Below are 25,459 nucleotides of genomic sequence, written 5' to 3' on the forward strand. Positions count from 1 at the left end.
TGTATCAAACTCAGTCTTGGCATACTGCTATTTTCTTATTGGAGATTTTTGCTTACATTTTGATATTAAAAATGAACCATCTTAGTATCTGACAATATTTATACTTCTTTTGACAGTAATCCAGTCCCTCATAGCACTGGTGAATGATCCACAGCCCGAGCACCCCCTTCGGGCTGACCTAGCTGAAGAATACTCTAAGGACCGTAAAAAATTCTGTAAGAACGCTGAAGAGTTTACAAAGAAATATGGTGAAAAGCGACCAGTGGACTAAAATCTGACACAGTTGATGTCAGCAACGTATGATAGAAGATCGGAGCAGTGCATTTGAGACACCCCGTAAAGCAGGACTCTATGGAAAATTGACAAGTGCCACCTTTCGGTGTTAACTTGTGGCTGTTACTAACTTTCTACAGTTTTCTTAATCAAAAGTGGGCTAGGTAACCTGTAAAGAAAGGATTAAAAATTTAAGATGTTCTAGTTCTGCTTTCTTTGTTTAAAAATCACTGCTTCAATATACTTTAAAGTATGCTGTTTTCTTTTTCTTGTCAGAATTTATCAAAAATATCTTAGACTTATATTCTGCCCTTAAATTGAAAAGGTTGTGGCTGTCATTTCTTTTTTTTTTTTTCCTTGCAGTTCCCACTATCCTGAGTTCACTTAATTCTTCATTGAATTTTCTCTCCTTCCCCAAACTGATGTCTTAGAAAAAAATATCCCAGTTCTGGCAGAAAATGATTGAGTGTTTGGCAGTTTTGTTTACTTTTCTCTTTGAACATTGCACTGTGCTTTTATGGGACTTGCTGCAAGTTCCCTTTAACTTCAGTTTGTAACATAATAAACAAAAAACAAACCCCACAAATACAATCAAAAATAATGTCCAGGTCTTATGTAAATCTGGCTGGTGTTACCACAAAATGTTTATTAAACGGGGAAACCCAAGTTTCTGTGTGCGTGATTGAATTAAAATATGGCTTATATCCTGCTTTTGGAAAACTATGGAAAAAACTAATCTGTAGCAAACAAATAGTGGAATGTGATTACAAACTCCTTTCACTTCTATTCTTTATGCCTATGCAGAGTAGCTAGGAAAACATGCACAGAACATTGCTACCAGTTCCAGAAACTGAGGACCAAGAGGTACCAAAGTAATAAACTGTTCTTGAGTCAAAAGTCAGTATTTTAGAAATAATTTTGATTTTAGAAATTATTTTGAATTCAAATACTAAATCTGTCAGCACTGCTAGTTATCTGAGTATGTTTTCTCATCAGAATGCATATGGAACATCTGTGCTTTAGGGGATGGCACTCATGCTGCTTCCCTGCCCAGTTGCTGTACAGTTCTTACTTAAAATAGTATGAGAATAGGATTAAGCAATAAACTGTAATAGAGTACACTTCACTACTGCTGTTCCTATGTTTTAGAAATACACAGTAGATGGTTTAATGACTACTTCAAGTATTGTTCTATCACCCTAACTTAATCAGGCAGAGCTCTTTTCCCTTTGCTCCAGGGCACACCCATGCTGAAGGCTGCCCTTTCTGCTCAAAACTGAGCACCCTCTACTCCCTGTATTGCTTTTCTTCTGCCTGCCTGTCCTAAATCTAAAGTGTGATCATAGCTCCACAGTCAAACTGCCATACAATCAAACTGCCTTCTCTTCCCCACCTGTGGAATTGGGGTATGTTAATGAGCAAACATGTTTCCAGAAATCCATAGGTATCTGGGAGTACATATCACGCTGATGTGCAGGAAGTTGAACTAGAAAATCCCTCACACCCAGATGGTTGTTTTTACTCCTAAATTCAGTTTTAATACAGCCTCTGCAACCTTTCAGAACTAGTGTGTCAAGCGGTAGGTCTCTTTTTTTTGGTTTTTAATGTATTGTATATTTGCTATTTCTTCATTCACTCTTCTCATCCAGCTTTTATTTCAGACTTAGCGTAAACAATGACAGCCCAGTACCTCACCTCTGTTGAAAGTAAATTTTTTTATAAGTTAGGGAGCTAAGAAATTTTATGTTTAAGTGTTCTTAGACAGATTCTTTGGCAGGTAAATAAAGTTAAACCACATTCACCTTATTTACGGAAACTTGCATTTCCTAAGTGTTTTCAGGCTTGTGAGAGCACTGTCTATTACCAAATTTTCACATCTTTGTGTCTTCATTTGCAGAAAGTTGGTACTGATTTTGTTTCATTCATGCTCACTCGGATTCATAATAAAATAATGCCAAATTATCTGTCAAACTGAAGTGTGTGTAACTTCTGCATCAGATGAGTCACTGTACCTTTCGATCATGTCTGCTGGCATAGAAACTTTCCATTCTTTAAATTTGCTTTTTTATTATCATTATTTAAAACAACTCTGGCACTAGTTTGCTGCCATCGTTACTACTAAACAATATACTTTCTGGTTGTAAGCCTCTCAGGTTAAAGACTGCATTTCTTTGAATCAGTGTGATGTGGATGCCATTGAAAGGGAACTGGAAGGGCTGTGTAATTCAAGGAGCTGCAGCTGATTCATACAGGCCTCTGGCAGTGCTATACACCGGCTACTCGAATTCATCTGTAAAGATCATGTAGAAGACAGGTGTTGCTATCAGTTCTCGTTGTGTGTTCTTCATAGCTCAATTTCTAAACTATGAGGTGTGTAACATACTTAATGGCTTTTGTCTGTAGGTGGCCCTCGGAAAGAAAGATGAGACATCAAATACTGTACTGTATGGTTGAAGTTGGGGGGGGCAGGGGAGAAGTCAAATCCTTTGTTAACTCAGGAAATCAAGCTCTTGTGCTCTTTGGTTCCCTAAGCCATGCTGAATTCTAAACATGCAGTTTAAAATCCAAAATAAAAACAACATACTGGTGAAACTACACCCAGGAGCACTGGTATAGGCTTTCTGCAATTCCATACTGCTACCCTAATAAAAATTGCTCTCAAAGGTGGTGTGGCATGGTTTTGTTTTCAGACTTCTTTTTAAATATCTTGATCCAGCGTCATTCATATGTAGTGGTCTGAATGCATTTTTAATTTGAACTCAGTGTTGTTTTTTAAAGCTTTCATAGAACTGCTGAGAAAACTTCACCCTGTGCGTTTTATGCATTTGAAAGGTTTCTTATTTAGAAGTCCTTCAGTAGTTCTTTATTCATTTTTCAATTTAAAACTCATTTGAATTTAAAAGAAAACTTGTGTTTTGATGCTGTTCACATAAATACGGTATTTATAGAATGTTTTTCTTAACAATACAGAGCCAACTCAGGTTAAGATTGCTGTCATCATGTTAATTTCTGTGTTGAGTTAGCAGAAAATGCACACAAGTCAACGTGTTGTAACCCATTGATGGTGATCAGAGCAAATTGATCAATCAGGATATGATGCAATTTAAAAGTTAAAAATAAGGTTAAAAATTACATGTCAAAATATGGTCCCATTACATTAAAAGCAGAGAACTATTATTAGCTAAGCTGCGTTGGTGTCAGGCATATTCCTGTATGTAAGATACCATCAGTCACTAGATGGCACTCACACGTCTAACTGCGCTCAGGATCTTCAGTCGAATTCCACAGGTTTACCATCTTTTTTTTTTGTATGTTGTATTGACAACAGAAACAAAAACTTTACCATCAAACACCGATGGGACAAGCTTCAGAAGTTGTCATTCCACGTGCTAGCTACTACTGTAACCTGAAACTGCTTTGTATAGCACTTGCATGGTGTGGCAGATGTTTGTTTAAAAAAAAAGTCAAATTAACTCTGTGATAGTAATCTAGGAAATAGCCTGAAAAAAATATTCATAAAATGTCCCTGGTGATGTTTTTCTTTTTTGTATTTGTACAGAACAAAAACTCCCTCAGATGTCCAAAAGGAAGGAAAGGTGAACTGGTTCCCATTAATGGTACAAAAGGATGTTCTTTTGGCATTCTGCAGGTGATCACAGTTAGAGTGGATACTTGAGCGTTTTTTAGCTAAAAGTAAAAATGAAAGTCTCTTGAAGCATTACAATAGAAAAAGGCCTGAGTTTATTCTTCATTTAAAAGAATGATGGTCATATTGAAATTTTTAATATTTTAAAAACAGTTAAAAGTAATGCTAAGTAGAGTGCTTCTGTGCAGAAAATTAGTGTAAACAATATTTTTTCCCCACATGAAAGTTACGAGCAAGTGACAGGGCCACAGTTAAAAATGCAGTTAAACATGGGATTACTAGGGCTTGCTGGAGTTCAGATGCTTTCATGATTGGAATAAAAATGAACAAAGGTACAAGAACTTTGTCCCCTTGAAAACTTGCTGTCAACTGGTGGACGGCCATCCCGTGCATTTTTCATGGCAGGCAGTGGGCAGCACAGTAACGGGTGCTGGTGAGCTCTTACATGCAGCAGCTACTGAAACAGCAGCTGGGTCAACAGTTGCTGTTCCTGTAAAGTCATCCCCCCCAACAAAAAAAAAGTATGAAAGGGCTGTCACTGATGGTTACTCTTCTGTGATGGCTCAATGCTGAGGCAACAAAAATAGAAAGAGCTTTAAGTGGTGCTGGCTGGGGACATCCATGGAGCATGGCTGTGCTCACCGTCAGGCTAAAACCACGCTCCGACTGCTCTGACTGGGGAAATGCTCCGAAGCAGCGAGCCCTTGGCACCATGGGCAGGCACGAGCAGCAGGTGAGGGTCCATGCAGCAAGACCATGTGTTAAAAAAATGAAATGTTGCAGGTTTCTGGTTCCCCTGTAGCCAGCCTGCAACAATGGGTTGTTCCAAAGCATTTGCTTGCAAAGCAGCGTGTGGGTTTGGTTTTTGTTTTGGCAATAAGTCCAGAAATGAAAAATGTTGCTGAAACAGAAACGATCATGCCTGGCAGGGTGCTAGCAGCCTCCTTGGTCTCCCAGCAAATGTCTTTGTGCCGTTTACCATCACATCAGCCAGAACTGACCTCTGGTAGTGTGAGCGGACCTTTGCTGCCATGCTGGTGCCACAGAATGGTGTGCGAGTGGGCTACACTGCAAAGAGCTGCAACGTTCAAAGCAGCTGCTGTGACCTAAAAACTGGGCTTTGGGGTACTGTCACTGCTCACAGGGTGTTGCACCTTCCATGAAAGGCCTAATGCCATTCCCAGGCCATCCCCGGCTCCTGTCAGGGAGGTAGCACAAACAGCAGCTGGCTGGCTTCTGCGCACCCCCAAAATACAAACGTAGGGGTGTGTGTATGTTTGCTTCCTTAGAGATCTTTGAATGAACAGAGCTGAATGTTCCTGCTTTTGTAATGGCTCTGCAGCTCTGGCTTAATTAATGTCTGGAGTTCATGCAGGCGCTCCCAGGACTGTGAGAAATCATCTGGTCCTTCCCCACAGCCGCCGATGGGCGGGACGCTCGGGTACCCTGGATGCACCATCAGTTCAATCGTTACGGTCCTGCTCCGTGGCGTCGGGTGCGTGGGCGAGGGCGCCTTGGATGTGAACTCCACAACGGCAGCGTCGATGGCACTGCAGATGGTGCTCACGGACATGTTCTTGCCCATGGTACTCAAACCTATGTAAATGTCTGGCCACCTGCAGCCAGAGGTGGGAACACAGATATTAATGCTAACAAGGCAGTTAGACAGGAGTGTGTCACGTCCAGTGGCTTAGGAATCACAGTTTCTTTCCTGATCAAAATCAAGCCACTATTTAGCGCAGCAGTTCTGCAGTCTGGCAGAAAGGCACAGCAGAGCCCCGACACCAGTGGTTCTGTTATCATTCTGGTAACATACACTGCATCACAGCACTGGCCTTGTGTGGCATCTGAGAGCTTACAGGTGCACATCATTGGCACAGAAGGGAAGAATGGAGCTAAACTGAGAAATGCCACTCGATTAAAGTAACTATTTATAGGCCAATTAAAACCCGAATAATAACCACCTCCAGATAATAACCTTCAGCTATGTGGGGAAAAGAAGTGACTGAAATAAAATGGAAACAACCTTGGTTAACAAATCATTCTCCTAGTATATGTCAAAGAGCCACAAGAACTCAAAGGACAAGATGAAGCACCAGGCAAAATGTTGTTACTACTAAAGACCATACACAGCTAAGAGGACACCAGCTGAAGGCTGCTTCTTATGTAGCTTCAGCACAATTCTTTGTTCACATCTGGCTGCAAACTGCAGTTCTAGCTTGGTGCATAAAAGCCCAGGAAGGATGTACAAGTGTATCTGAGGGCAGAATGAGCAGGCTTTTGGAAGAAACAAGCTAGATGCTCTACCCGTGTGCTCAAGGATGAGCCCAGCTGAATGCCCTCATCAGATCTGAGTTTGCAGCATTTGGGGAAAAAAAAAAGTTAACATTTTTTTTAACTGTAAACTGATCAAACTTGCTCAAAGGAGAGCCTTGTTACACAGTAAGCACAGTCTTGCCCTCTACAGTGTCATAAAGTGTACTCAGAGGGCTCGGTGTGGTATCTCCTTGCACAGATGCAGAAATAGAGTTGCAGCTTGTTCTCCTGTGACTTCAGCTGACCACCTTCCCCACATTTTCCTGTGTTTTTTCACATTACTTGTTTCTTTGGTAGCAGTCCATTCCTCCTCACTCTCCCTGGCACCTGGAGAAAGAGGAGGAGCCTGGCCCACTGCAGTGTTTCTGGGCAGGAGGCAGCTGCAGGTGCCCACTTATTGGGGCGGTGCCACAGCAGATATAAAGATGCAGCTCCCATAGCAGCCCTTTTCTCTAAGTTCCCTCCTGAGGGCCAGCAGGGTGGGTGCTGCAACAGGGGCTTTTTGGAAGCCCTGTGATATGGCACAGAGAGCCCTGGAGCATGCAGGATTTCTGCTAAGCTCCCTTCCATTATTCCTGGTGCGAAGCTGCCCTAAAAGGTAGGTTAATCTCTCCTGATTTCCCACTCTGAGTTACTGTGCCCTTCTCTTCAGAAATTGGCTGTTTTAGGAGAGTCTGTGTGCTCTGCCCAGGAAGAGCACAGTGAAATGCTGGTGTTCTGTTGGTGTTGAGAATAACTGATACCCCAAATAAATTGTGTAAAAGCCAAGAAAACTTCCTCAGCAGACTGAGAAGGTAATGAAATGTGCTACAAAAGACAGGTGACTGCAAGGATCTCAGCTAAAGAACTTTTCACCTGTAAAACACTAGTTTAAGCTTGTAAAAGAAGTATGTTACTGGTGGAAGGGCTGAGCTTTTGAGGTGCAGGACTGAGGTACGGGTGCTGTGTTTTGAGATGCAGGACACTGAAAAGACTGCTTAAAGCAGTGATCACTTGCTGTGGCACTGCAAGCTCTCTGACCATGTTTCCCCATAACTACAGATATTTGTTTTTAATTACTCTCTTTCCTGCTACTTAAAACCCTTTCTCCACTATTCCAAGGAGATGAGAAGTTATCTTTTGAAACCCTCCCCTTGATCTTACTTACAAAGTTTCAGTCTTGAAGTAGCACTTCAGTCTCCTACTGTCCCAGAGGCCAGACTAATCTACTTGATTGGAAAGGCTGAGAAGCAAACCCTGAAAAGAACAATCCCTTTCAGGTGAGAAGTGAGTTATCCCTGTTCAAACAAAACTGCATACTACCCTTAGTGTCACCACTGCTTTAGTACTGCTGCTGAATCCCCTTGGAAACCCCAAATTGAGGAGAGCAAGGTCTTGTTCCATCCCTGAAAAGATCCTATCAGGAACTGACAAGATCTTAAAGCTTTACCACAAAAAGGATGAGTAAAGCCTGTCTTACCTTATTCCATGACTTGTAAACACATCCACTGTGTTAAGAGAATCTTCTTCTACTCCCAGATAGAAGTCCATCAGGGATGGTGTGATCCAGTCACACTTATGAAGGCCTGGCTCTATTGGGACACGTGTGTATTTGATCCCATATTCTTCTAACACCTCTGCAAATACATTCCTGACTTCTGCAAGTAAAAACAGAGTTACTTTAGTCAGGAATCAAAACATGTCCCCTGCAACCTGTCAGCAGAGAGACATCTTTTCCTCTCTGCATTTAAAAAAAAAAAAAAAAAATCTCACTTGGCTTCTCTTCTGCTGAAATGGTTTTGTTCATCTTGATGGGAGTCCCCTTCTAAACTGGAAATATCTGGGAACATTACTCCCTCAACACCTGCTACAGGTGCCTCATCTTCCCCCCAGCACTAAGCATTTAGTCCACCAACTTCTCCTAAATTAGCCTAGTAGTAGAGTGCACCTGAGGCATCTGCACAGCTGGGAAGAAGTTCTTCACCAAGCCTCTGCACAGAGGTATTTGTTGAAAGAGTAGATTACTAAGAGCAGTGTCATCCAGAGACAGCTGTGTTGACATGGGGAATTACTGATTTTTGCTGTTTTCTATTTCTACCACAGTGACCTTAGTTGAAAAGCAGGGATACAGGTACTTGCCCACTGATGGAAAGCATGCTGAGACCTGCAACGACTGGTGTGGAAATGCAACTGACAGGATAGAGATCTTGAAGCACTTCAAAGAGCTACCAGCTTCAGTCTCAGTGACTAACTTGACCCAGGTGAGAATGCTCAAACTGCAATTGTAGAGCCTCTTTAAGGTCTTAAAGGCTTATTGCCCAGGGAGCCATGGCAAGTGGAGTCATCTCTCAGCTGACTGTCTCTCACCTGCTTGGTGCTGGGAAGAGGAGTGCCCTCTTACCTGGGAGGACATGAACGTGCTGGTGCCCATCCATGTGAGGAGGTAGGTGGCCTGTCAGCTCATGGAACAGCTCCACCTGGGCCTTTAGCTCCTGCTTCACCTGTACAGTAGAAAGGGGTTAAAGAAAGACCTGTCAGTAGGCTGAGGTCAGAAGAGCGCATAGTGCCTCCTGGAGATTTTGCTGTCCCTTTCCCTTTAAAATGAAAGGCAGCTTTAATCCTGTAGGCAGTTTTGATCACCTGAACACATTTACCTTTGTTCAAGGGGCAAAACCAGCCACTTCCCTAGAGAACAAAAGCCTCTGACAAGGTGATGCAAAGCCTACTTAGCACTTCTCTGACACTTTCCTTTTATTGATTTCTAGGTTCTTAGTCAGTTTCTGTTCCAATGTCTCTTCTGCCCTATCAGATAAGCAGCTAACAGCACATTAGCATGTGTGTCACTGAAGCAGGGAGGAATGGGTTCTCAGAGGCTGTGGTGAAATTAGGTGTAGGACACAGGCAGTTCCAGATGCCAAAACACAACCTAGATTCATCTGTAGGTGTACTCCCAGCTGGGACCTGGCAACGACCTTCAACTGTTACATTCTGGGATAAGTGCAGGCTAAGTTTTATCAGTTGCATGGTTGTAGGTGGCTTTCTCCTACCTCTGACATGTTCAGGAGACCTTTTGATAGGGCTGTTCTGAATCCCATCTTCCCGTGGAAAAATCCATCTTCATTGAGCAGAGAAGAGTTTGTCTTGAGCACCTCACATACAGGGGAGCCCTCGGAGAGGTTGGCATGCAGTCCTATCGGGATGTTGTATCTGTAACAGGATTGAAATATCTGTTAAGCTTTGCACCTCTACCTTCCTTACTGGGTCCAAAGGGTGAGATTTCAGACAAAGAGCTACTCTGATCTAAACAGTGTGCTCACACGAGTACATCTTTGGACCTCTGCTCTTCTAGAAAAGAAAACAGAACACTAGACCAGAGCAGGATATCACCAGGTAACAATCCTGTCCAGTTCTGAGACTCCCCCAGTTCTGTTCTCATCCTACTTTGAGTGGAGAGCAGCCACAAGGCACTTCAGGCTAAATTTTGTAACTGCACTAAAAGCTCTAACTGTATGGTGCTGAACTCATCAGTGACTGACAGAAATCTGGACCTTGCAACTCTGTTCTAAAGCACTTCATTAGCCCAGGTACTCCCTTGAGTTCACACTCCTGAAGATGCTGCATTTCTGAGACATTGGAGTTTTATTTGACAACCTCTAAAGCTGCCTTTAAGCAGAACCCCGCTATGTATCAGCAGTGCCAAAGGCAGCGGTTATGGCAACAGCACAGGCTGCAAGTGTAAATACTGCCTGAGTTCAGGGGTAACCTGGTCTGAGAGGCAGCAGCTGGAATTGCCTGCAGTGGCTAGGTTTCCGTCTAACCGTGCAGATGACGGAGCTGGGCTGTACCAAGTGGCATCTCCAGCACAGAGGCAGAGTTACACAGGAGGTTGGTGGTGTAAGTGTAGGGCCTTGTTAAGGAGATGAAAGGGTCCAAGTTGTTAGTGAGCTGCACTCTGCAAATTAAAACAAAAACTACCAGTGTATCTGCAGAGCTCCTGTCAGCCACCAGGCTTTGCACAGTGCTGGTGTTTCCTTCTGTGTGCTGTGGCTTCCCCTAAACTGAAAACAGGACCTGGGAGCGCTCAGTCTTGTGCGAGTCTCGCTGCTGCTCCCAAAATCCTCTCAGGGTGACCAAAATGATGCCTTGAGACTTCTCCCAAGACCCCCTCTAGCTGGAGTGCAGTGCCCCTTCTGTGCTGTCCAGCCTGCGTCACGGTGCCAAGCGAACTTCAAGGCAACAAGTCTATGGTTTAAATCCTTCCTGGAACTTCTGCACAGAGCTGCTAAAACAGGGCCTGGTCCCCGTTGCAATGCTTGTACTACAAGGAGGAGAGCAAAAGCAACATCCATTTAGGAAAACTCAAGTTCTCTGGCCAACCAACTTCCCTTCTATCCCTGCTGTCTTGAGAGAGAGGGTGGTTCCAGATGAAGCTGAAACAGCTGCATTTCAGAGAATGCTCATGTTTGGACAAGAAGTTTTAATGAGAAAATTTCTTATCCAGTCTAGGAGCTAATTTTCCCTTGTGTTGGTGTAAGTGTTGATTTAAGTTTTTCCACACACAAAGAGGCATTCATGGAAGAGGGACCTTTCTGGTTCAGGGTTTTAAGACTCATCAGACTGTGGCAGACTGCATCAAGCCCGTGGCTTAAAGGATATCTGCAAAACAGAACAGTTCCAACAGGAGATGTGGATCATCACAAACTCCTTCCCAAGATACAAATGACAAGCAAGGCAGGAGAGTTAACACCCAGCTTACAAATAACTGACCTTCCCCCAGAGCTATTCCAAGTTAGATATCTCTTTCATCTCTATATGGAAATGCCTGTTAAAGTTTTATGGGATCAGAAAACTGTCCTGTCCAGCTCTAGCTCCAAGTTCTGTTACCATAAATTGGTTCCTGTTTAGACATGTTCTCAGGATCCTCTGAGGACCTCTGCAATAATTCCAAATGCCTACGGGAGGACAGATCTCTGGTGGCAGTGGTTACTTCCAGTCCTGTTTTTGGAACAGATTTCTCTGGAGGGGTAATGGAAACAGGATGGCTGAAGGGTGCTAAATTTTGGAGTGATTTCATTGAAACACTCCATGGTGTTCTGGTTGCAAAAGGAGAATGTGAAAACCTACAGAGGTGCCCCAGGATGGATGGACTGCCGTGAACTTTGTCCAAGACAAGGCAAAGGGCTGGTGGAAAACCAGATCTCCCCTTCTGTCTGCTGCCCTGAGGCTGGTTAGTGAAGTACCAAGTTACAGGGGGCAGAGGGACTGTGGAGGGATTAGACTGGATCAGAACCATTTAGCTCCTCCAGGTTTTAAGGTTTTAGTCCTTGAAGGACTGAAATTTTCTTCCTGGCTCCTCCATGTCTTGTGCTCCAGGTGGATGGTGTAGTCTGTTGCTAGGTACTCCTCCTCCTGGCAGATGGAAGTGTTAAGCTGTATGGAGAGCTCTGTGAAACAAAACGAGTCCATGTCTCTGCAGTTTGAATGTCTGCTTCATGGAGCAAAACAGCTTGTGGAGGAAAAGGTCCTCAAACTCCTCTGATCTGGTGATTTCTTTGCAGCAGGACCTGGTTGTATAACTGACCATCTGATTTTCACACCAGGGGCCTGAGCGCATGGAAGGAGTTAGCGTGGTCGTGTCCAAGTTATCACTGGAAGATGCTGTCACTGGGAGCGGGGGCCCTGAGGCGTTCTGCTGAGAAGCTCACAGGCGGCTGGTGGCAGGGCAGGAGGCAGCTATGGTGCAGAAGAGGAGCTGTGGCAGAGGGCATCCCTTCCCTCCTGTCACCTGATGCGTACCTTGCGTGAGCCCAAAGGCAGAGGGGCAGCTTGTTCTTCTGGAAAGCCACTGCAGATTGGTTACCGTGTCTCTGGGAAGCTCTGACTACGTCAGCTGATAGCACTACTTGCATCACAGCCACTGCTGTCTACAAGAAAAGGATTCATGTGTTACCATGAATCAGCAGATGGATGACTTCTCCTGTGCAGCACTTGCCTTCTCATGTGTTGCAGGAGGGCCAGAAATGAACAGCTGGGCTTCCCAGGGGCATCGAATGAACTGCCTCCAATTGTGCGATGCCTCAAATGCTGTGAGTGAAGCGATCCCCAGGAAAAGGCAAGCCCCTCTGACAGGTGTGGGACACCGAGGAGCCAAGCACTGCACTGCAGAACACTGGAGCCGCTCCTCTGCCTGAGCTGAAGCCAGCCCCGGAGCTGGGGAATGTGCAGAATGTGGAAGTGCAGAGAGCTGGCCTTGTTCTCGCTGTAAGGAGAGCCTCTCTCCGTAACTTTAGAGCGTGTTTCAGAGCTTGGGCTAACACCAGCTGAGTATCTTAATAGTTTTCTCCTGGAGTTAGTCCTGGCTGGTCTGACAGACTGTCCACACTGAGGCGTCTAAATAGGAACTGTTAGCATTTAATAGCTCTGGGATAAAGGCACTGAAACCAAAACTCGAAACACAGCACACAATAAACTTCTTTGGGGGTATTCATCTGTGGGAGATGCATAGAAGCAAGCACGCCAGCTCTAAGGACATGTGAAGGTGGACACTGCAGTGGGCTCAGCAGCATTCTGCTGCTAGCTAGCATTTTCCTGTACCTAAAGCAGTTCAAGTCCTCTAAATGAAATGAGCCAGGTGCTGCTCCTAATCAGCACCAAATGCCCTGCAGCTGAGTGTTTGTTCCTAACAAACAGACACTGCACAAGTATCTGAAGCCCAAAGTGAAAGGATGAAAATGTGAGCAAAACTTCAAGCATTATGGTAACCGCTGGGCTGTGCCCCAGGAAATTGGGCTCCAGTAATGCTCTGTCCTGACTGGAGGCTTCGCCTTTAAGACTGATTCCATGAGCTTTTCTCTACTCCTGTGAGCACTGGACGAACTCTCTCAGCTGCCTCTCACCAGTGAAATGTAGCTGCTGCAACCAAAGAGCAATGCCAAGGCACATGGCACTGAAAGAAAGCCATGGTGCAAAGTGAAGTTAGAGGAACGCCCTGGAAGGACCCTTTTTTAGCAGCGGGCAGGTAACTGCTTCCTCTACACCAACGTGCTTGATAGTTGCTGAGATCTTTCCAAAGGCACTAACTGAGATATTGAAGCTGACAGAATATTGGAGCAGATACCAAGAGCCCAAGCTGCTTGGCATGTGATGCCATACTGGGACCAGAGCTCAGCTGTTGTGGGTTTGCCCTTAGATTTCCCCATGGATGGGACAGGATGAGCCCTGCTGGTCCTTACCAGCCAAATCTAACTGCTCGACCCAAAGTCTGATTCAAAACGATTGGCACCAAGGTTTGAGCATGGGTCTCTGCAATAAAAGAGCTGCAGTTAACAGCTACTACTGCCAACACAACATGGTGCTGAGGCTTGGTCTCTTAACTCCTGTTGCTGGTTCTTTAAGGCAGCACTGACCCTTCCACTACCTCTTTGGAGGGGTGCATGTCTAGGTGTTTGCACTCCCACTGCCCTGGAGAATACACGGATGTGAAGTGAATTTAACACAAGGGTTTAATTCCATCCTGATGAACCCAAAGGGCAATGCCTACAAATGCATGTTCCTGCTTCTACATCAGGAGTGTTGGGCTGGGGTCTGTGACCTTGCTGAGAGGAGTTTAAGGAGTTTGAGTAGCTTCTGCAGCCACTAAGGCTAGTCCATTAGTGAGCTGCTTCCACTGAGAGCAATTTGGCTGTTGAAGCGAGCCCAGCTCTGCAGCTCACTGCTCTGCATCCCCTGTAGAGGGGGGGAAGAAAGGAGATACCCTTGCAACAAATGCTCCAAGAGGCAACAAGGAATTAAGTCTGGAAAGCTTTCTCAGCCAACACGCCCAGCCCAGCTATCAAATAGAGGAAATACAATCGGCTAAACTGCTTCCTTTTCAAGTAGTTGCTTGTTTTGCCACACGAGTGCTCTGAACAAATGGCCCAGCTGAGGCAATGGGCTTTTGTGCAGTTGCAATCCCTGCTCGTTCATATCCTTAGCAGTAAAGGGTCCCCAGGGACCGTGTCACTGTACTGAGGCACTCCTTATAATGCCGCCAGCATTGCTGCACGTTTCTGAGCTTGGTGGATGACTACAGTGCCCTGCCTGGCCACAGAGAGGACTCTGTGCAGTCCCTGCGAGCAGCTGCAATAGCTGTGGAAATTGTGTGATTTCCCCAGGCCTAGACCTTGCCAATTGTTTCACTCAAGGCTGCATGCTCTGGGATAAGCGTGGCACTTACTCGTTTCCTTGCTGGGTAAATAGATCCTACCTTCAACATCCTGGTTGTATCCTTATCTGGGAAGCTACTGGCTCATCAGGTTTCAGCCCATGTGATGCAATTAAGAGCCCCATGTAAATATCTTTATGCAGACATCCTGCTTCAGTAAATGTCCAGTCAAAGCAAGGCTGTGCTCTACACAAAGAAGGGCACATCTCAGTTTCTTCAGGTGGACGTTTGCACACTTTTTTCCCCCACTTTCACTCTATAGCAAAATGTGTTTATCTAACTGTATCTTGTCTTGCTCCATTACTGCTAAGGATTTATTCTTGGTGGGAGGAACACTCCAAAGCCTCTGTTGTATTAAGAACCAATACTATAACAGTGTTTGGAACTGACTTTCTTTTCAGTTACATCTTTATTGGCTTTAGGTTTAACATCCATAACCTTACATCAGCAAAAGTGCTGTTTCCAGTGGAGTTAATTTGATCTAGGTCTCTAGTTTAATGTCTCAGCATGCTAACCCTAACCCAAACACAGTTGGGCTGTCTGCCGTGTGATTAACAGTCAGATAAAAGGATGATGAGAAAGCATGAGAGACTTCTAGATTAGTCAGATGTCAACTGGGAGGGTCAGAATTAAGTCACAATTTACACACACATTTTGCAATTAGTGTTGATGGGAAAGGAAGTGAAAACATAGACAGCAATTAAATGTGGTTTTGTTAGATTCTTCTGTTAAATGTACCCAGATGTGGGGGCTTCAGCTTTTGTGTAGTTGATGTTCAGCATTTAACAGAAAGGAAAAAAGAAGACGACTGAGGTTGTGTTCTAAAATATGCCACTCTTTATCAAGTGTTTGGATATAATCATCTAGAAAATGGGCCTAAAAGTCACAATTGAGCTGAGTGATAAAAAGGGGGGGAAGTAAGGCAGCAAACACTCATAGGTCTCTGTATTTCTGCTATCTCCATATTTGTTTCTAAAGAAAAATGAAGAGACCTGTTCAGTTAACAAAATAATTCTTCTGATCTCTGGAAAAGGCTCTAGAAGCACCAAGATGACTGCCAGAATCCAAGGTGGGGCTTGATAAAATACACAATTAAGATTACCTTTTTGGATAACCAGGATATCACGTTGCCTTATGCCTCATAAAGAGAAAACTTTTGAGTTACTGGAAAAAAAACAATAGAAATCTGTTCTCCCTTCTGCTGCTCTGGTTACACACTGCTCTAGCAATTGCTGTCAATAGGTTTGTCATCTGAGGATGAATCAGGCCTCTGCTGAAACTACTCTCTTGCCTGAAGTGAGTGGGCCCTTTCTTTTAGCCCGGTTGTGAAAGTGAGTGTGAAAAAACCCAAATCCAGAGCCTGAATGTGATGGAAGGTATATTATTTACTGCTTGGTTCTGCTGCTTTGCAATTAGTTTGTGTTAGAGCTGGTACAAACAGCTGCTGACTACAGTTACATTTCTGCCAGCTCTTCTAATGAAAGCACAGGACAACAGATGGCATACCCAGAAGCCTACAGAGTTATTGTGAAAATGAAGGGAAGAATGAAATTCCAGAACTGTGTTTTTGAAGGATGGTGAGTCCTAACATTGCAGGACAGCATAAGGTGCTTACAAAAGACTATCCTGCAAGAAACGCCTTTTTGTTACTAATTAGCTTTGCATGCATGCAATTAACTGCAGACCAGGTGAGGAGAGCTTACGACCTTCAGTGACAAGCAACCAGGACGTAGTTAACCAAGAAGCACACAGATGATCTCCACAAGTCACAAACACCAGCAGTCTGACAATCTTGGCACTGAGTGCAGAAGTTCAAATCCCACAGCACTGGGATGAACCCCAGGAAAGCAGAAGCTGCTTGCTGCAAGCCTTTTTTTCAACTGGTGACAGATCCAGCCTCCCAACTTACACCACTGTGTAGTTGCAGGCTGAAAGCACTGCTGGGGAGTTGATCATGCGTGTGTATATGTGTGTGTGTGTGCTTGGTACTTGCTTAGCAGGGTGTCTGTAGCGGAAGGCAAACATGGGATAGGAAAACAGGGCAGATTTTCATCCCCTAAAACATAAAATGCTGCAAAGTATCATCATTCACAGTGGGACAGGAGACAACATCAAGCAGGGGGAAGTGGCAATACAGTGGCAAGGCAGCAAAGCAACAGTGATACTTTCCCACTCCTGTTTGCCTTTCATCATGACACCACACAGTGAGGATTCAATGATGTTTTTAGTAAGTCCAACCTATTAGACATCTGTGTCCACAAAACTTTGTGCAAATCTCTGCATGATGGGAACATATGAGGGATGACAAGTTTGTTTACATGTTCAGATGCCAATTTAGTACATGTATATTCAGCACCTGAATTGAGGTTTTGCATTAGACAAATCCTGTGTCCTACACCTGCAAATATTTTTCCAGTGCAGGGGTAGGCCTGAATACAGCTGCAGTGAGTTACTCAGGAATGAGGAATTGTAGAATGTGGGCTGCTGATGCTAACAGATGTTCCTGAAGTCACTCAGATTATATTCTCAGAAATAGATTTTTAATCCATTTTGTTCACACATACAATTCAAAACCGCCCCTAAAAAAGGCAAATTGCAGCAGCAGGTTGAGCAGCTTCTGCTGTCAGCAGCCCTCCAACCTGGCTTTTCATACCCTTATCAGCTGTCAGCACAAGTGTCATGACCTGGATTCAAAGATGCTTTTTAAACCTCTGACTGTACAGCCTACTTTCTGGCTATGGAAATGAGGCCAGGTGGATTCTATATTTAAAAGCCTGCTAAAGACCACAGCTGAAATAGCAGACAACATTACCGCAGCTTTTGGGCTTAAAGGGTTTCATGGTGCCTGCAAGTCTGAGAGAAGTGCTGCCTCTACCTCCTCATTTTACATTTCATTTGTTTTACTAACAGGCTTTTAGACACCTCAGCAGTGTTGTGCCTACCCTGCTGCCTTTCCCCTTATCAGCCCAGAGGTGGTTCCCTCCCAGTGTTTGTGTCATTTCTAGCCCTTTTAACAGAAGTTTGCCACTAACACCACACCCTGACTTTCCTGCACTACACAATACTCATTTTCACCAGGGAAGCTGCAGGCAATTTCTAAGTACCTCCAAAAGTACAATTAAATCAGGGAGAAGTGTTCCAGGAGAACAAGGACAGCATGACTCCCATCAAACTGTCCCTTGCAGGAGGCATATGTAAAGCATAAGGTTTCAGTTTATCTAGTCCCATTACAGTTTGTTTCCTCCCTTTTTTCAGCCCTGCTCTTCTTCTTTTCAGGATGTACTCCAGCTCCAAAGTGCCTCCCCTCCGGAATTATAGTATTAGCTGGGTTTTACCTTCTAAATTGAAGTAATGCTTCCTGTTAAAGGATTTGCTGGGCTAGTCCAACAGAATGATGCATGCCATTTGATTTGCTACAGAGCAAACTGTGCCAGAAACCTCTGAAAAGTTCATGAAAGGGCAAAAGTGGTAGGTACAAGACAGGTATGAGGTATCATCTCTTGTTATGCTTGAAGATTGTTTGTTTGTTTGTTTTAAGAATGGATTTATCAAGTCTAGAATAAATAGAAATATTGATGTGTTTTTAAAAAAGTTTTTTTTAAAAAAGTTGAGTTTTCCACTGCCCAGCTTTATAGGTGAGCCTTTGCAGAACAATCCTGCTTCCGGATTCCAAAAACAATCTGGTTAATTCCATGTTCAGTCTGGCTGAAATTAATCAAATTAGATTAGGCTTAAAAATTAGTGCTTTTATGCCTCAATAGTTTTAGGGGTGGCAGTTTAGTCTGGCAGGATAGTGTGGACTTTCATTCTGATGGCACGTCTTTTAGAAGTGTGGGGAAAGAAAACCCACCAACCCAAACCGTACCAGTCAAATTGTGTAACTGGCCTTCTATCACCGTAACAAAATGGGCGGTGTAGGAGCTAACACCAGAGGAAAAGCCGCTTTGGGTATGTCTGGTAGGTTGGTGGTTTTGATATGAGGAGTTAGTTAAGATGCCTGTAATCCAGTTCTCTTATACCAATCCAGGTTATGATACAGTGTTTGTACTAGGGCTACACTATACTACAGTTCACGGGCTCGGCTTCCCTCGGATAGCCTGAGGAGGCTGTCCACAAAGGAGCTAAAGAAAGCAGCTTACCTCCTTGCCAGCTTGGCTGCATCTGCTGCAGCACTTCCGTTGACGAGCAGGGACACGTTAGACACCGCTCCAGCCAGGAAACAGTCCACAATGCCTTGGTTTCTCCGAGGACAATAGCCGAAGTCATCTCCCGTGACTATGAGCTTCACCTGAACCATCCTTAGAGGTCATCCCTGGCGAAAAATAAAAAGGAAAGGAGGCACAATCAGCACGGCCGGCAGCTCGGGGGCGAGCAGGAGCAGGCGCTGCTCGGCGGGGGCAGCCCCGTCGTGACTCAGCTCGTGGCCAACCCCTCCCGCCTCACCTCCGCCGGCAGCTGCGTGCTCGGGCCGTGCTCGCTCCCTACCTGGCCGCCCGAACGCCCCAGGGGGCAAATTCCCTCCTCTCCCGGCCTGCAGGGCCCGAGGGCAAAGCTCCCGGGGCGCCGCCTCGCCGCTCCCGGGGGTTAAGAGGCGAGGCGCGGCCCCCGAGCTCGGGCCCTTCCCGGGGTCCGGGGAGTCCCGGCCGCCCCCCGGCGCTGCGGGGCGCCGCTCACCTCCCCTCCTGCCCGCTGCCAGGTGCGGGTCCCGCTCGCCTCCGCTGCCGTCCCGGGGGGCCGCTGGCTCCGGCGGCGGAGCTCGGGCCGCGCCGCCCCGCCGCGCATCCCCTCACAGCCCCGGCACCGCCGGGCAGCCCCCGCGGGGAGCCGGCCGCTACCGCCGGGCCCCCCCTCGGCCGGCAGCACCGCCACACCGGCGGCCCCTGGCGGCCGCGGGCTGCAGCGCGGCCTCCCCCGGCCCCGCTGAGGTGAGGCGAGGCTGCCCGGCCCGGCCCGGCCCTGCCCGTGTGAGGGGGCCCGGCCCGGCCCGGCCCTGCCCCGTGTGAGGGGACCCGGCCGCGCTGCCTCAGGCTCCGGAGAGGAAAACGAGGCCTGGGGCTGCGGGAGGGCTGAGCCAGGGGGTCCCTCACAGCCCCCGGGGTCCCCAGGAGTTGGTCTCGGGCTGCCGGAGTGGAAGTGGAAGCGCTGAGCACCTCAGGAGTTGGGGGGGGGGGGAGATGCCAGCCTGCGGGTTTGCCTGGGGAAGGAGAACGTGAAGTGCCACCAAAGCAGAGCGCGTCCCTTCTCGGGCTGATGTTAGCCCCAGGTACCCGGCCACTGCTGCTGGCACAGGGAAAATAACAAAGTGGTGCTCGGGCAGGGGGAGAGTGGTGGTTCAGAAAGCTGACTCCTCCCCAGCATGTAAACAAACACTGACTAGAGGAAAACTCAGAGCTGGAGACAGCCTTCTGCCCCCTTAGTGGCTCTTTTTTTCTCATCAAAAAATTACACGGAATTAAATTAAAACCAAACAGAAACATGCTAAAATGCATTAGAGAACTTGCTAAATCTCCGTTCTGGCTATACCTGTGAGTATTTCCGTGATTTCACATTGTGTGCTTCTGTTACAGACAAGTTTTTGATGCTCTGTAAGGGCTTCCAGTGCCCTTGGCATTTCAGAGCGGGTATTTGTGCAACTGCTGCTTGCTTCCTCTTCTGGGACGTGAACCTCACGTTCCCTCAAGGCTTCATCTACCGATGAAGGCTATTACTATAACAGATTAAGTCAGCATGGCTCTGAAGTAATGTCATGAATGAAAAACAAGTACATCCTGCCTTTGCCAATGCAAACCACCTGGGTTTTGGTTTGCCTCTTTCTAGTACCGACAGTGCTGCTTGCCTCCGCACAGGTGAGAGGTGCTATGTAAGAATCTTAGACAAAGCTTGGCTTCTCAGCCTTCTTAATCTCAGTGTGTGTTTAATGCTATTAACAGTAACATCCTTCTTAAATATTGCATGCAATTCCTGGAGACTTTTATTTTTTGATTTTATTCCTGTTTATCCAGCTCTCCTTCCTGTGACTGGAAGCAAACACAGCAAGCAAATTTTGCCACAGTGCCACATCTCCTTGAGACCCCAGAACCATGTTTCCTCTGCAGCCTGCACACCCTTGCAGGCTGCCAAAATAGCCTTTGCATCCCACCCTCTGTGTAGTCCCGAGGAAAGCCGCTTACAAAATCAACCCGGAGCTGAAAGGCAAGGCAGGTTTTATCTGGCTACTCTCTCCTCTTCATTAAAGTCACAAAAGAGAATATTGGCCAGCATTTCTGGTTGAACTGCATGAGCCAGGGCATGTACAAAGCACAAGCTGCATCTTCCAGCTTTCTGGGAAAAATAAATAAATAAATAAATAAATAATTAAAAAAAATAAAAAAAAACATAGCCCAACCAACCTTATCTTAGTCACAGAAACCAGCAAGAGCTTTCTCCATCCTCAAGTTACGAGGCTTCACTGGTTTTCAGCTTGCATTTCTTTCCTGAATTTCCAGTTATTCAGTAGCAGATTTAGAGGTTTCCTGTATTTCACAAAAGCATTTCCTAAAAGCAAATGCTTCCAATAAACTGGCTGTTGACATAGAAAATGTATGCTGCTTTTCTTGTTCCCTCAGCTGCAGTGAGTTAGTTCATTTGGGATTACAATGGTAGCACAGTAGGACTTCATTTGTCTTTTCCTTGAGCGTGAAATTTTGTTGAAAGTACGAATTGTAAAAGACAAGGTGTTTGAATGAGATGAAGTAAAATCCACTCTTTACATGAAAGAACATTAACTTTTTTTTTTTCTCTTCCCCAGTCTTGAATATTTACAAAATCCTGTAACTCAGTGTATTATTTTTTAAATTAAAGCCTTTTCATCCCTCTAAGGAGATCTGTTTTCAGAGGGAAAAAAAAGATGCAGAAGGGGAAAGAGGCGTTGTGGGCTCTCAGGAAGGCTGAGGTAGGGGGCACGCAGGAGTGTTTGTAGGGCCGGGTGTTCGTTAGCTGTAACTCGCAGTATCTGTGTACACCTGACCAGGAGCAAAGGGACATAATGCTGAGGAGAGCTGGACTCCAGGTCAGGCTGCATAGGATTCACAGCGCTGGGTGTGACAGCAAGGCACGGCTCCCCGCTCCTTGAGGCCATCTCTGCGCCCTGGGGGCCTCGCCCCACCGCCAGCCCCGCTGCGGGGAGGCCCCTCCCGCCTCCCTGTGGCGCCCTCCCGCACTACAACTCCCGGCGTGCCCCGCGGCGGGGCGGCCGCTGCGCTTGCGCAGTGCCCCGGCCCGGCAGCAGGGAGACGCGGCCCGGGCATGTGGGCGCCATTTTGTGGCCAGGGGCCGGGGCTGCGAGGGGGGGAGCGGGCACGGCGGGGCGAGGGGCGGCTGCTGAGGGGGCTGAGGGCTGTACCTCAGTGTGCTGCAGGACCAAGCAGGGTTGCTTCTGCTCCAGTTCGTGCTCTGCCGCCTCTCCCCAACCAGTGGGAGGAGCAGTGCGCAGCCACCCCTCCGCTGGGAAAAGCCCTGGGGGTTCTGCATCACGAGGGGCGAAATCCCCAAGTTTTAGGGTACGTCTGCTGAGAGCTCAGAGATCTCCCTACGCTATAACACGTGGCGTATCAGTCACCTTCCCTTCTGAAATCCTCTGAATTTACAGACATACAAACTTCAGTCAGTGCCTCAACGTGCACAGTGCTAGCATGGGGGCACAAAGTGAAAGGCGAGGTTTGACCCACGACCTTATTATTAACTTTACATTTGTATTAAATTATCGGGTACTGCTAAAGTGCCAATCTCAAATCCTCTGACCCAGACAGGAGGTTTTTGGTACTCATTTGGTATCATGTTGAGGTGTAGGGAGACACTTCCCATTTATTTCAGAGGGTTATTTTCTCTCTGCTGCTGATTTTCCTTCAGCGTGTCCAATGTGGGGTAGAAATTAATATTTGATTGTGACCTAAGCTACAGCATCTGTGATTTCTGACTGAGTCTGAGATAGTGTAAAGTCAGCCCATTCATTCCTGCTTCTCAGTAACATTACTACACATGGAATTGAATCTGTCAGATCACTTAGAGCAATCGTTGTCATCGCTCAGCATCACTGAAAGCATCCTGGAAAATCTCAGCTGATTGAATGGACACATAAAATAATTCCCTTGGAGTTACGAGGAGGGATCCCATCTTCTTGAAGGACAAGCATTGTTCTGAAGAGTAGATGAAAGATGCTGACTGTTACCACACACAGATTGCCAGGACTCTGCAGAACTTTTAAGGAAGTCCTCGATTCTTCACAGTCTAGAAGCAGAAGACAGCAGTCAAAAAACTCCCCCAGATGAAAAATGCTTCACTTTAAATATCTGTATATTTTGTCAAATATCTTCTGCTTACTTAGTTTGCTTACTCCTCCATTCTGTTTATTCTTACATTCTACTTTTATCTTCTGATGCAAAATTCTGGATATCTGATTTTGGGTTTCTAATCCTTTAAACAGTATGGGCTAAATGATAAACTGTAATTATGTAAATTTTTGGCAAGCCATATATATATTTATTTTTATTTTGCCATTTTGATTTCTCCCTGGGTGACAGCATTTTGTTGTTATTACTACTTATTACTATTTCTATTTAGGTCATGCTTAGAGGTCACAGTTAGAAGAGCTCTGTTGTAAGGCATGCCAATGGATATAAATACTAGATCTGAAGTAAGGTTATAATTGTCAGTTCATCAGCATAGGGTGAAAGGAGACAGAAAGAACCGCAGAATGTTTACAGGCCTAATTCCCCAGTGTTACTCCCTGAATTCAGTACAATATGTCCTTACTGACATCAGTGAAAGGACTAGATGCAGAGAAAAGTCGATGGAAAAGCTCACACATTTATTTTTGCATCAGGTCTTAAGAAGGTCAGAACTGTGCCCTATATATTTTGTCTTAGATTAGTGACAGTCTGTGGAAGAGAATCCAGGCAATATAGTTGCAAGGTTCTTCATAAATTGGGGGCTGTCTCTATCCAAAGATACACCAGCGCTTTTTCAGTTGTAGATCAAGCTCAGGAGATGCCTGCTATGCTACCTTAGTTGTCGGTCACTGCTTTTGTCATGCAAAATAAATAGAAACCAAAAGCATTGACAGAGGTCAATGTAAAAAGAAGGAATGTCCTTTTCTGTAACATGCTTCTCTGAGTTTGCCAGTTTTCATGTACCTCAGGTCTCCTGTTCCTGCGCGCTGAAAGTGTTTGGCCCTGCCAAATCCACTAAAATTTGCCTATCAGGGAGGGGCAGGTCATACTTTGAAGCACACCTGAGTGGGGATAGTAGGTGCTTTCAGTCCTTGAGAACCAGATGTGAAAAATGACTGCAGGGTTAAGTGACTGAAGGCAGAAGGCATCCTTGTTACATACTGCATTCTCCCCTCTTACAGTGTTGTTCAATTATCTTGTGTGCATAAAAAAAAAGTCATGATGAGATTCCTGTTAAAATAAATAAATAAATAGCTGTCGTTTCCATTACCAACCTGCACCATCGCTTAATTTCAACAAAAAATTTACCTGCAGCTTGCAGCAGCCTGCTAGAAACAATAGTGGGCTTTGTCACAGTGAGGTGGCTGTTAATTGCCATGGGTGTTTGGCATTGATGGGGTTCTTTGTTGGCAACCGTTCTAACCCAATTATGTTTCTAAAGTACAACTGAAAAGCATTGTAGGGAGCACCATGTAAATGGCGCTAAATGCACAGAGACTGAGTGACCTCCCAGAAAGATAGACAGGTGCCAGCTAAAGCCCCATATTATTGATTTTCCACGGCTAAAATGGCAACTACAGACATCTGTTTTTGCCCTGTTTATAACAAGGGCAGCAAATGTGAGCTCTTGTCTTAGTTTTAGGAACAAGGTTTCTTAGAATGACAAAGAAATACGGCGTTTGACTATCGAATCTGTGGGGTTTGTGTTTGTTTCTGTGAGCAAATAAAAACATTTCTGGGACCACGAACTTTTAGTCCTCAGAAGAACACACTGGGCCTGTGTGTACGCGTGTGCACGTGTACGCCTGTGTGACTCGGTTCAGGAGCCACATTTGTTCAATGCAGGCCTGACATTTAAGTCAGAGATTCTTCAGAGATACAGATACAAAACCCAGGCCAGAGCCAGCATGAAGAAGACGAACCATTCAAGGGGGCGGCATCACATGGGTAAAAAAAGGAAAAAGCCTCACAGATCGGTGTAGGTGATAAGGAGTCAGCCGCGCGTCGCATGATGTTTCCCCTAGCCAGGGACATGAGTGCACTTTCTAACCCATCCTGTAACGGTGCAGCGTTGCAGTTCTGTGCTGTTCTCACACAGAATCCAGTTGTTACAAAGAGTGAAGGCCCAAGGCAGGTGCCTACCTAAGTGTTTCCCTGCTGTTAAGATAAAAATCCTGATAAAGGATAAATTTGTTGTACTCTTGGGAGCGTTACCTGAGGCTGACGCCAGGCTGCCTGTGATGCGATACATGGGGCAACCCAACGAGTGATTTCTGAGGCAAAACTAACTGGCTGTGTGCCCTTTGCCAACCTGCAGCCTCCAAACCAGTGAGGGTCGTGTGCTAACCTGCGTGTGTGGTAACCCTTTGGTACAGGGCAGCTCCTGACAACCTGTGGAAGGCTTTCACAGAGGGACAACCGCGGCAGGTGCAACCCTAGGAAATCACCACACGCTAAATGTCTCCGTTAGCTCCTCGGGCAGCGCGTACCGCCCGGCGGCGACCAGACCCGGCTTCGTTTTTCCCGGGCTGAGGCGCTGAGGGCCCGGGGCCGCCACCCAGCGCCCGCCCCGCCCCGCTCCCGTCAGCGCTGCCCAGCGGCCGGGGAACCCCGCGGCGCCGCAGTCCTCCTTCGCGTCCTCCCCTGGGAGGCGCCACGCCGCTCGCTCTGATTGGCCGCCTCTCCCCCTCGGCCCAATCAGCTCCCCGTGCCGGGGGTCCCCGGGCTTTGAGATCGCCGCGGCGCTACCCAATGAGAGACCGAAGCCGAGAGGAAGGTGGGCGGCGATTGGGCGGCCGCGGAGCTGGCGGGAGGCGATTGGCTGAGGCGGCGGCG

At 46.2% G+C, this 25,459-nt stretch overlaps 2 protein-coding genes across 4 annotated transcripts in view; one reads left to right on the top strand and one right to left on the bottom strand.

Moving 5' to 3' along the window:
* The window catches only part of UBE2L3 (ubiquitin conjugating enzyme E2 L3), a 16,630-nt gene extending 15,691 nt beyond the window's left edge, over positions 1 to 939 (top strand). For both annotated transcript variants that reach the window (XM_027469860.3, XM_038187293.2), the window contains exon 4: positions 117 to 939. In XM_027469860.3, coding sequence (XP_027325661.1) covers positions 117 to 271 — 155 coding nt within the window. In that variant the 3' untranslated portion in view covers positions 272 to 939. The remainder of the gene's footprint in view (positions 1 to 116) is intronic.
* On the bottom strand, positions 612 to 18,714 carry YDJC (YdjC chitooligosaccharide deacetylase homolog). Of its 2 annotated transcripts, none has more exons than XM_027469858.3 (5): positions 18,557 to 18,714; positions 9,262 to 9,421; positions 8,616 to 8,715; positions 7,695 to 7,872; positions 612 to 5,535 (listed from the first exon to the last, which is right to left on the bottom strand). In XM_027469858.3, exons 1-5 carry the CDS (start codon positions 18,712 to 18,714, stop codon positions 5,205 to 5,207), a joined length of 927 nt encoding a protein of 308 aa, XP_027325659.1. In that variant the 3' UTR covers positions 612 to 5,204. The 2 variants fall into 2 exon arrangements, with proteins under 2 accessions (XP_027325659.1, XP_027325656.1); XM_027469855.3 differs by having other exon boundaries at positions 612 to 5,568.
* Between the last annotated feature and the right edge of the window lie 6,745 nt (positions 18,715 to 25,459).

This window comes from Anas platyrhynchos, chromosome 16, assembly GCF_047663525.1.
Source record: "Anas platyrhynchos isolate ZD024472 breed Pekin duck chromosome 16, IASCAAS_PekinDuck_T2T, whole genome shotgun sequence".
Taxonomy (NCBI): Eukaryota; Metazoa; Chordata; class Aves; order Anseriformes; family Anatidae; genus Anas; species Anas platyrhynchos.